Raw genomic sequence first — 11,994 nt, 5'->3', positions numbered from 1 at the left:
TTTTGTGGGTAACTGTAATAAGAACAGAACAGGGTTGTAAGTAATTTTAGCAATTCTCCCTCCCCTTGCCACCACCCCATTTGCTCCAGTGAAGATTTGGGGTGTGTGCAGAGAGCAGGGGAAATTGCTGAAAACTGCTTCCTTCCCTGTTCTGCTGACAGAAGCTTAACATCCACTGAGCACCACTGAATACAACCCAGTACCCCTAGAAACACATTCACATTGACAAACCTTTCAACAAATTCTAGCAGCACAAAAACATAGAAATGAGCCAGCAAAAATTACATACATTCTCTCTTTTTTAAAAACTGACAGCAAATACAATGTATTGGAAGTGCAGAAATATTTGCCATAATTAAACATTGTGTTTTAATTTGGCATCGGTGGTTACTAAAATGTCTTTGGCATCTCAGGATCAAATTTTCTGGATTCTTCTGGGTAATCTCCATCTCAGTAGTTGTTTGCCCTAGCACTCCCCTGAAACCAGGCCCTCTCCTCAGGTGATCAGGAGAACCTGGTTTTCATTTCCACCTTTCACAATGCAGGTAAAAACAAAGTTCTCCCCACCCCTTATCCAAAGGGAGTGGAATGTCATTTTCACACCACCACATCTTATAGGATCCAATCAACTGATGGGCCATCTCCCATTGCAATGTGTTGGGAAGGGTGTGCAAGTGTGTTGAAAAACCTCCCTTCCTAACACACTGTGATGGGGTTGAAACCTGCTGCTTCCTGAGCTGATTATGGTGGGATCAGTCAAGGAATGGCTGGTTTTCATCCCCACTGCAATGTTAAGAGTGTTGTCTAAAGCCCTCATTCCATTCACTCAATTTATGCTTGAACAATGGAAATTTCCCCCATAAAAGATTGGGGGGCATGCGAAGGGAAGAGGGGAGAGTTCTGTTGCACAAGCAGAAATTTTGCACTAAGGGAATGAATGACTTAGCACTGCTCAGCTGTTTTGCACAAATCAGCTGAAAGGGTGGGGGATGAGAACGGGGGAGTGATTGGTGTGTGTGTTTTGAGCAGGGCAGAAAATAGTGTGGCACCACTTTGGCCCTCAGAGCATGGGGATAGGTTCCTCATGCCTGTACTAATAGGTGAAGATCACACTCTGAGCAGTTGTATATAGTTGTATCTCTCATTATCTCTATTGGGTGGGTAGTGCTAAATTAAAACCGACACATTACAGAAAATGCCACACAGATGTCCAAATGGTTAGCAACCTATTCGTTAGCTTTCTGGCTAATGGCCCATGTGAAACTTCATATGGAAGCGGAATTCTTCTAGCTCTGAAAAGGTCTTGCCACACAAAGCACAGGTGCGGCAGTTGTCTTTAGCACCGTGTGTGCGCCGCACATGGCTGTCATGGGCAGCATGGGAAGCAAATGCTCTGCCACAATGTCTGCATTTAAAAGGCTTCTCTCCTGAATGCTGGCGGATGTGGGTACGCAGGATGCTGGAGGCGGTGAATGCCTATGGAGATGGTGAACAAAATGATTTCAGGTGGCATAAAAAGCTTTTACACACAAACACACACACACACACACGAGAGAGAGAGAGAGAGAGAGAGAGAGAGAGAGAGAGAGAGAGAGAGAGAGCGCATTCAGACACAAAGCTACAAGTGACAAACAAGATGAAAGGAATCACATGCTCACAAAATTGTAATTAAGATTCAATGCTTGTTTCTACAGCAGGAGAACCAATTGGACTTTTGCTGGGTCTTATATATGGCAGATTGGGACGTGGGTGGCGCTGTGGGTTAAACCACAGAGCCTAGGGCTTGCCGATCAGAAGGTTGGCAGTTCGAATCCCCGCGACGGGGTGAGCTCCCGTAGCTCGGTCCCTGCTCCTGCCAACCTAGCAGTTCGAAAGCACGTCAAAGTGCAAGTAGATAAATAGGTACCGCTCCGGCGGGAAGGTAAACGGCATTTCCGTGCGCTGCTCTGGTTCGCCAGAAGCTGGCCACATGACATGCTGGCCACATGACCCGGAAGCTGTACGCCGGCTCCCTCGGCCAATAAAGCAAGATGAGCGCTGCAACCCCAGAGTCGGCCACGACTGGACCTAATGGTCAGGGGTCCCTTTACCTTTACTATATATGGCAGATAAAATGCCAGCCTTACATGTTCACAGCCAGTGAAGGAGGGATGTGGGAAACTATGTGCAAATCACAGCCAAGCTATGGCATTCTGTAAATAGCCTTGAGCAAGTCATCATTATCTCTCATACAAGCCTAGTTCACAAGATTGTAGTGGAAATAAAAAGGGGACTCGCTCCATATACATTTCCACAAGCTCCCCTAAAGGGCAGGCAGGCAACACATGTGACAAATCAACTTACAAGTCAGTCACCATCAAAAGGTGGTATTTTGTTTTGCAGTCTGTGATGCTGTTAAGGGAGGACTTTGAGGAAGAAATCCAAGGTCCCACTCAGCAAAACCACCCCCCCCGGGGGGGGGGGGACCCAGCAGGGCTGCCTTGCTACTTTAATTATTTATCATCTAAGTGGAAGAGGGCTGCAAGAAGGTTAAATCCAGAGCCTAAAATTTCATCAACCACACCACTGTTTTATAACAGTCTGTTCAGGTGTGGGACCCCAGGAATAAAAGCTTGTATCAGATAGCCTTATATCCACCTAAGGAGGCTGAGACTCCAGTACATTGCAAATAGAAAACATTGTATTCCCATGCCTTCCCAGATGCAGTAATAACAAATGCATATGTTGGGAGACCTGCCGTGTGTTTTCTGCATTACATCTAACATAGTTGGGGCTCAACATTAAATTCAGAATTAAAACAGATTAAACTGAGCATGCCAGAGAACGTAACATCCTACAAGCAACTAAAACCTGCAAAGGGCATGGTTGTCCTCACCTTGTTGCAATACACACATTTATAGGGCCTTTCTCCAGAGTGTACTCTCATGTGCTTGTTTAGACTGGAAGACTGAGAGAAACTTTTGGCACATATAGAACACTGAAAAGAGAGAACACATAGGACAGTTTTGTGGCTGCAGCGACAGTTACAGACATATTTGCTGGCATGCAACATGTATGCGCATTTAGATAACAATACAAGACAAGAGATTTAGATAGGAATACAGACGAGACAGAGAAGGCAAACATAATTGATAATGTGCTTTTTTACATATAAAAAATAATGCATGTAGAATGTAGAAATATACAAGGTTTCAACCTATATGTATGAATCATGCCAAGAAGATTATTCTAGCCACAGCCCCTCTCTGCCTGTACTACGTGCCTTCGCTGTGTAGGCTTGAAGCCTACACACTGATTTGCAGATTCCTCTATAAAGATGCTCTGATCAATTTGTGGGGACTTGGGTGCACAGTGATAACAAGGCCTGAGAGTCTGATTCCCCCCGTCCCCCAGAAAACACTCTGGCATAAGCCTGTAGTCTTGTCCAATACTGGAGCATTGGTGCCTACTATATAGTTTCACGCATTTTCAAAGCATTGTTATGTTAAAGCAGAGGCTGATCACACACACACACACACACACACACACACACACACACACATATACAGGTGTTCTGGCCCCTCGCACGCATAAGTGAACTCGTGTAAAGTGGGGAGCAGCTAACTTTAATAAGGAGGGCATGCAGGGAGGGAGGGGAGGGAGGGAGAGACTCATTATCTGTGGCAGCTGCCTAGCCTGAACTGAGCCTGCCTACCTGAGGGGGGGCAGTGTGTGCAGCAGCAGTGGCTGGCTGGCCAGAGGGCAGGGGCAGAGAAGGGCGTCCAACGTAACTGGTGCCACGATGGGTTCATGGACCCACAATGGAGGTGAGAAGCCGCTAGTCAATCAAAGGCCACCTTCCCTCACTGAGGCAGCAACTTCTGGGCAGCAGCCCCAAACAAGGAGAAGTCTATCTATCTATATCTATCTATCTACCTATCTATCATCTATCTATCTATCTATCTATCTATCTATCTATCTATCTATCTATTATGAGGTCTCCGAGTGGGATGCATGTAAGGGGAGGTGCACTTGTAGTTTGCAACCATTTTACAAAACTATTTTAACATTGTTTATTATCTGGGACTTCTTAATTGCTACCACTTAATTGCTACCAAGCTGAGCCTCTTTCTGTCCCTGTAACAAGGGAAGAAAATGAAGGAAGATGTCTCACTTTTTCCTCCCGCTTAATCAGATTTCAAGGCTAGGGAATGAGACAACTGAGTTGAAGTTGTGTTTATATGGCCAGCTGGGCTTGAAGAAAGTGTAATGCTAGTTCGTGAGAGGTTGTTAGTGAACAGCCATCAGTTCAGAAGTCATGGTTGGATGCTAAGTTAATGTGCTAGCACCTCCCTCCTCCCCATTCCTGTCACCCTTTGTGGAGAACAAAGCACCCAAGAGAGGTTCTACATCTGGGGTGTTCTCTGCAAGTTTTATGGCAGAGTGGTACAAATCAAGGACAAAACTAAAATGTTATAAAGCTGTCCTAAGTCTGTTGGATTGAAGTTAAAGTATTTAAAAATACTTTTGTTAAAAAACCAGAAGCCTTTTTATTGGGTATAGTGGGTGAAGAGATATGAAGGGAAGATAAAAAAAACTGTTTATGTATGCAACAACTGTGGCAAAAATTATTTTAGCTCAAAAATGGAAACAACAAGAAGTACCAATGAAAGAAGAGTGGCAGATGAAGATGATGGACTTTGCAGAATTGGCGAAGCTGACAGGAAAAATCCGAAACAAGCACCATCAAGTATTCCAAAAGGACTGGAGTGAATTTATTCAATATCTGAAAGATTATTGTAAGCAATTAATATCACTAGCAAGGTTATCTGAAGACTTGTAATGAGAAGTTTATTTATTTACATTTTGAGCTATTTTGTAATGAGTGTGATTAGAAGTGGGAAACATACGAAATGTAATGATATAAAGGTTAATTTTGAAAGCCATGAGGTGGGAGGGAAGGAAGTTGATAGACTCTAAAGAGCCAGGGTGGTAAAGTGGATAATGATGATGTGAATGTATATTATTAAATGGAAGATAGTACTCAGCTATTGTCTGGAATAGCAATCAAGTCAAGTGACACCTTTTCAGAGCACATTCCTAAGACTATCTACTTAGAAGTAAGCCCCAGTTAATTTAATCAGACATACTCTGATGCTGTTTCCTGCTTGGCAGGGGGTTGGACTCGATGGCCCTTGTGGTCTCTTCCAACTCTATGATTCTATGATTCTATACTCCTAGGTAAGTATAGGATTGCAGCCTCAGGCTATAGTTCTATATATACATACATACATAAAGGCTGGTCTGTCAGTTACTTCTAAGTAAAAGTGGGTGAGATCAGTTTCTCACTATGAAATGAGTCTTCTTTCTCCTCCCCCTGCCAGGAGCTCTAACACAATTCAAATAAGGAGCTGCTCTTTAAAATATGGCACTTATGGGAATTCCCCTTTGCCTAGTTCATCTTTAATTATTCCAGGCAACCGAAGATACTGGAGAGGCTACAGGACATTTCAGTGCCTGGAATCCTTGGGTGTAGCAGGGGAGAGAAGAGACAGAAAGCACACTTATCTCTATATTTAAAAGTTCCATAACCTTTCCATTTTGTAATTCTGTTTCCAAAAGTGTAGTGCAATTGCAACTAAATGCAACACCACGCTTCTAAATTTCACAACAGGTGAACTATCCAGAACCATTACCTTGAGGAACTCGATCCACCCGATTTCATTGCTAGGGGTTTTGTGTGAAGATCACTACCGTCACAAGCAAACCTCATTGGCTTTGAATGAACTGGGTCTGCTTTCAGACAAGTGCGCTCCAGAGGTGAGGCCGAACGCTTGCTCCAATAAACCGCAAGTAATCATGGTTTTAAAAAAGGAAGGGGGGAGGGAAAGGGAGGGACAGCAACAAAACAAGAGGAAAAAAGATTTCAGGGCAGAGAATCAGCAGAGGTGGTGAGTTTTGCAATTGTGGTTTCCTGGAGCTGCAATCACTCCCTGCAGTGAAGCAGGCGAGTAGCTTGAACTCTCTGCGTTGTTTTTTCTCAAGGGGGGGGAGGGGGCACAATCAGGACCCCTCCCCGGAAGTGTCACCATGGTTTTCCTTCACTCCCTAACTCAGTGGTTCTCAGACTCTTTTCTTTGGGCCACGCTTTCAGAAGTAAAATTTGCAGGCGCCACACCGATTTTTTTGTTTTTTATCGATAAGAAATACATTGGAAAAGACAAAGAAGCAACTCCTAGCAGTGCATGACTTGTAACTCAGAACACAGCTGCTTTATAATACGATGATGGGACACCCAGAAAAAACAATGCACCCACATAATAACATATAATATTGATTGTATTTGAATCCTCCCGCCACCCTCTACTGCCACACCCTTTGAGAACCACTGTTCTAACTAGACCGCAAAGAAAACGTACTCTTAATACATAACTACTGCATTGAGTCTCTGCCTCAGCCTACTTAGGCGGAGCTTAAACGAAATCAAGTGCCCACGGAGAACAACCTATCACAGTCCTTTAGACTCCTCCGCATTCACACACACAAATGCAACACGTAACAGCTGCAGAGGCTTTCGAGGGCATCCTTTGTGACACACCGTATTTAAGCCCGATGCCATACAAAGCAATGTTTACTCGGAAGTCAAATCCCATTGCTATCCATGGGACTTACTCCCAAGTAAGGCTACACGCACGGAGCCTTTTATGAAAACGACCAAAAGACCTTTTTAAAATTAAAAACAGAAGAGTAAAGTTCCCGTTGGATGAAACCACAATCACGCAAAAGCAAGTCACAGAACACACACACGCACAGAGAGAGAGAGATGGAGCAGTGGCGTAGCGTGGGGGGTGCAGGGGGCCGGCCGCACCTGACGCAACATCTGGGGGTTAGGGGGCGCAAATCCACTGGTTAGGGGGCGCAAATCCACGGGTTAGGGGGCGCAAATTACTTGCCTTGCCCCGGGTGCTGACAACCCACGCTACGCCACTGAGATGGAGAAAGATACACGGACCGTTCAACTTGCCCACGATTCAAGGATAATTGAATCGTCTTATTGAGGACGATTCCCTTTGGCAATCCTGAATCTATCGCCTGAGATGTCCCTGCCCAGCAATGCCCCCCCCCCATCGCACACATTCCCCGAGTCTTGCTTCCATTCCTGAGAAGCGTGTTGGGGGGGGGAGTTCGGGTGGCACTCTGCACTCTTTGAAACACTTATTTCCTGCTGCTGCAGCTGCTTCGAGGCAAGGCGGGCTCTCCCGCCTTCAGATTCTAAGAGAAAGGCGGCGGCGCCAGTTGGCGATCCCTTACTTTGTGAGGCCTGTGCTTCTCGTGCACGTGCAGGACGTGGATCCTCAGCCGGTCCCTTTTCTCAAAAGATCGCTTGCAAAGCTGGCACGGGAATTTCCTGTCCCCTTGGTCCACGCACCGGGTGTACTTCAGGTGCTTGTCGCGGTAGTATTTGTAGGCGAACACCTTGCCGCAGCGTTCGCACTTATAGCCCTCCAGAGACTCTGAGGGTGAGAAAGGGAAGGAAAAAGCCACCGTCAGGGGTGGTTGGTTCTTTTATAGCCACCTAGTTTCAGAAGCAGGCGCGCGCTCAAAAAGTGAAAGAGGGAAAAGGAGGAATAAATGCAATGAACTGGGAGTTTTATAAGTGGACAACCAGACTATAAAGTGAAGCATTTAACTTCTTTTGAACTTACAAGCGGTATTAGGGGATGGGGAGAGAGCCAATGTGCAAACAGAGCAGACCGTTCAGATTCCCGGCTGCAACAGCTCTGAGCGCGACTCTTACGGAGCCTTGGAAGGTTGCCAACTGACCTTCACTGTGCGCCTGGACAGGCTTCCCTTCCGCCGTTCCCTTCAGGCTGATAGGGATGCCCAAGAACTGCAAGTAGCAATCCCCGTACCAGACCAACAGCTCCTGGCCGGGCGTGACCTCTTTGCAGCTCTCGTAGAATATCTGCCCCTGGCACTGCAGGGCCGTCAAGTTCTGCTCCTCGGGGAAGCGGGCGCAGTTCACCAAGGACATCCAGTTGCCGGAGGAGCCCCTGCCGTCGATGAAGTGGCTCAAGCGGCCGTTCTCAAAAATCTGTGGGGATGGACACACAAACTTTACACACGGTTGCTCACCGCGCTTATAGCGACAGCAGCAACCCAGGAAGGCAACGCCGCTCCTGGCAGGGAGGCGGGGGGGGGATCTAAACGCCCCTTCCTGCTCCCTCGCCCCACTCACGTTGAAAGCAAGGGGTTTGGCGTTCAGCTAAACCGCAATCCTCATGGACGCGCTTAGTTAGGAGATAGCAATGGGGATTGCTTCTAAATCAATCTGCGCAGGATCTTTTCATAGCCAAGCCACCTATTCCTCTAGAGTAGACAGCGGTGGAGGAACGTCTGGACTTCAAGATGGGACTAAAACACTCGTCTTAACCACTGGCCGTGCTGCCTGAGGTTGATGGGAGTCCAGCATCATACGCCCTTTGTTTATTTTTTTGCATTTATATTCCACCTTCCCTACAAGGAAGCTCAAGGCGGCATTCACGGTCCTCTTCCTCCCCATTTTATCCTCAGAACAACCCTGTGAGGTAGGTTAGTCTGAGAGACTGATTGACCCTAGGAGTTTCATGGCTCAGCGGAAATTTGAACCCTGGGCTTCCTAGTCCAACACTCTACCATTACTCCACACTGCTTTCTTCATAAAACACCCAGCTGAGGAGGGAAATGCGCTATCTCCCTTAGAAAGCTGGAACCGCGTGCGCATTTACTGGGAGTAAGACCCCTTGGAACCAGAGAAACTGGTTTCCCAAGTACTGTAAGCGCGGTGATCAGCTATGCAGAGGCGTGGCTTGAGGCATCCAGCCCCCCCCCACCTCCCCTCGGAGAAAAGAAAGCGACAGTACACCAGCGAATTGTACCTCCCACATCAGGGAATTGTCGTCGTAAGTCTTGATCTCGCTGATGTTGACAACTTTGCCCTGGAAAGGGCCGAACCGAACGCCGACCGGGATGGTCTCGGTACAGAAGACTCCCAGCTGCGGGCTGTCCTCGTAGACGGTCTGCAACACCGTCAGCCCTACAGAGAGGAAACGGGGGGGGCGGGGGGGGGAAGAGAGGAATAAGGGAGAGGGATTAGTCTTTGGGTTGAAGAAAACGAGGAGAACTCAAAAGGATCAGCCTTGATCCCTCTTCCCCAACCACCCCCTTGACAAAAGCCAAACCAAACAAACGCAGCTACCTTCCGGGAGTTGCAGAGAAGACCTGTCCAGGAGCGGCGGCTGACCGTCAACTGCGCCTAACGGGAAAGCAAAGGGAAACTAGTACTGCAATCAGACAACTGGGACTAACAACGCAATCCCAACCATGCCTACTCAGAAGTAAGTCCCACCGAATTAAATAGGCGATTCCCATGAAAGTAGAGCGAGGATTGCAGTTACACGGGGTCTACGGACCCTGCAATAAAATAGGCTGGAATCAGTATTTGCCTCATTGGAATTTGAATAGAAACTCATAGGATTCGTGCCTTTACAAAACGTAAACCCTGTTACACCGGAGTAATACATCCGAAATAAACTACCCCACCCTTCAGTACCAACAAGATAAGGTTAGAAAATAACCGCGCGGGCACAGACACATCTAAAGGTCCCCACTCTGTCCCAGTTTAACCACTTCTCTGAAGCATATGGGATGGATGGTTACAGTGGGGGTGAGCGGGTAATTTATTCCATAGCCCTGCTGTTAAAGTGCAGGATTTCCTGACTCTTATCTGGCAAAGGCGTTGGAGTCTTGAAGAGCATGATCAGGGTCTTCTTTCGCAAGAGGAGCCCTTCTGAGAAAAATTTAGATTCTCTTATTTGGGGGTGGATTAAATGTAACAAAAAAGGGAGTCAAGAGAGACTCTCCAGAAGCATTCAGAGTTTCTCCTTCCACAGAAACATTTTTGCTTTGAAAACGTATTTAACCAATACATGGACGATAATAAAATACTTACACCAGTTCCTCACCCAATGCTTTTTAAAAATCACCGACAGATACAATCGTTTTCATCAGTTTAAGCAATATACAGTAAACACATGGCCAAAATAAACTGTTGGGTTAAAATAGAATAGAGAAATTGACTCCAGCTGTGCCATTATCTAGTTTTTCCACAGAACTGCTCCGATTTTTTAAAACCCAGTTTAAATTTGCCTGCAATTAATGGTTGAACTTCTACTTCACTCTCTCCTCCCACCCCATCCTATTCCAGTCATTGGGGGGGGTTATATAAAAAGGGGGTGTACTTTTCTTTGCAAAATTTGGACAGAAGTTGACCACGGCTGCACCAGAGTCTTTCTAGGATATTGCCATCTGCCCATTAAAAACAGTCCGCAAATTCCAGCCACTTTTCTTTCTGTATGTGCACCAAAAACCCAGAATTCAATGTATTAGAAGGGTTCTTCTTGCCCCTGTTATTTAACCCGGGGGGCAAGAGTTTCATAACGATCTTAAATCTGGGAGCAGATTTAATGGGGTGGGGAAAAGTTCCATTTCTTTTGACGCCACGCTTTACTTTTATTTGAGGAAACGTTCCTATCCAAGGAGCCTCGCGTTGGGGCAGTGAGACGTCCCGGGGAAAAAAGCTTTTGTGCAAACTTGGTCGTCCTCGTCGAAAAGTTTCTTCCTATGAAGCAGCCACCCTCTCACCCCAAGCCCGCCTTCTTCCTGCCCTCCACCCTCCGCCCTCTAGGCTGTGGGGAAACCCCGCGCGGGTGCCTTCCTTACCCGGGCTGCGAGGAGGGTGGCCGGCTCCCGCCATGGCGCCCTGCTGCCTCCCTCCTGGCCCGGCCCCGTAGAGGACGGCGTGCAGCTCCTGAGCCGTGAAGCGGTAGGTGGGCGCGCGCTGCTCGGCGTCCGGAGCTCCGTCGGGGCTCCTCTTCTTGGGCGACGCTCCCTCGGAGACGCGCCGGCGAGGCGACTCGCCCTTCCGAGCCAAGGGCGACGGGAAGACCACTGGCAGCGGCTGGGGCCTGGGCAGAGGAGGACCGGGCGGCGGCGGCGGCAGCAGCTGAGGAGGCAGGAAGGCGGCGGCGGGCAGGCGCGAGAAGGGGAAGGGCGCCAGGCGAGGCGAACCGGGGCTCAGTCCTGCTCCCAGGGGCGTCTGGAAGGGGCAAGCGGAAGGCTGCGCCTCGAGGAAGCGCGGCGCTGGCAGGACCGGGCCGAAGGGGGAGGCGACGCCGGGCCCGGGCTGGCAGCCCCTTAGGAGCATCAGCAAAGACTCGCTGCTGCCTTCGCCTCGGTCAGGCTCGGCGGAGAAGGAGGAGGAGGAGGAGGCCATCGAGGAGCGCGGCGCGGTGGAAAGCGCGGGAACCTGTGGGGAGAAATAATAAGGCAGGGGGGCGTGAGAGGCAGCGCGCGCCTCGGGGAGGGCAGGGAGGGGGAGGGGAGGGGCTACCTGCTGGAGGAAAAGGTGCTCATGGAGACTCGACATGGGGTGCATTGTGGCCAGAGAGCTGAGGGAAGGAAGGAAGGGCCACTTTTCCTCAGGCACAGTGGAGCTGAGGTTACCTCAGCTACTGTCAAGTTTCCGTCCCCGGAGGCTTATATAAGGCCTCCCGATCACTTCCCCGTCAGGGAAACACTCTCCGCCCTTTTGTGCCGAGACCCTTTCATAAGTCCCCACCCACCGAGGACTCTCCCGGAGGGTCGTCATCTGTGGGGTGTGGCGGGAACACCCAAAGCGAACACGAGGGGCTATTGCGAGGCAAATGGACACGAAACAACAGGAGCCCCAGCTGTGACAAGTCCAGGAACGCTTCCTGCACCGAGGAAGGGAGCGCCAGTTATCGACAGAATACAGATAAACCACCATATCTTAATCCTAAGCATGGCTTCTCAAAAAGTCTGCTCAGAAATAAGCCTCGCCGAGTTCAATGGGCCTTACTCCCAGGTGTTTCGGGGTCGCGACCTTCTTCCCGCCATCTCCCCTCGAGCTTCGCTTTTTGGCGGGCTTCTAGTCTGTCACTCTCTTTGCTCGCA

The 11,994-nt window shown here is 48.5% G+C and overlaps 1 protein-coding gene across 1 annotated transcript; it reads right to left on the bottom strand.

Annotated features, from left to right (window-relative positions):
• Positions 1-872: 872 nt before the first annotated feature.
• On the bottom strand, positions 873-11,293 carry PRDM14 (PR/SET domain 14; the record flags this gene model as incomplete). The annotated part of the gene is made up of 7 exons (XM_083518408.1): positions 873-1,476; positions 2,876-2,977; positions 7,291-7,493; positions 7,804-8,074; positions 8,898-9,055; positions 9,218-9,274; positions 10,741-11,293. The coding sequence occupies 7 exons, from the start codon at positions 11,291-11,293 to the stop codon at positions 1,246-1,248; spliced, it is 1,575 nt and encodes a 524-aa protein (XP_083374534.1). The 3' UTR covers positions 873-1,245.
• Between the last annotated feature and the right edge of the window lie 701 nt (positions 11,294-11,994).

Source organism: Podarcis liolepis, assembly GCF_965112155.1.
Source record: "Podarcis liolepis genome assembly, chromosome: 8".
NCBI classification, from domain to species: Eukaryota; Metazoa; Chordata; class Lepidosauria; order Squamata; family Lacertidae; genus Podarcis; species Podarcis liolepis.
This window is presented reverse-complemented; position numbering and strand designations above follow the sequence as displayed.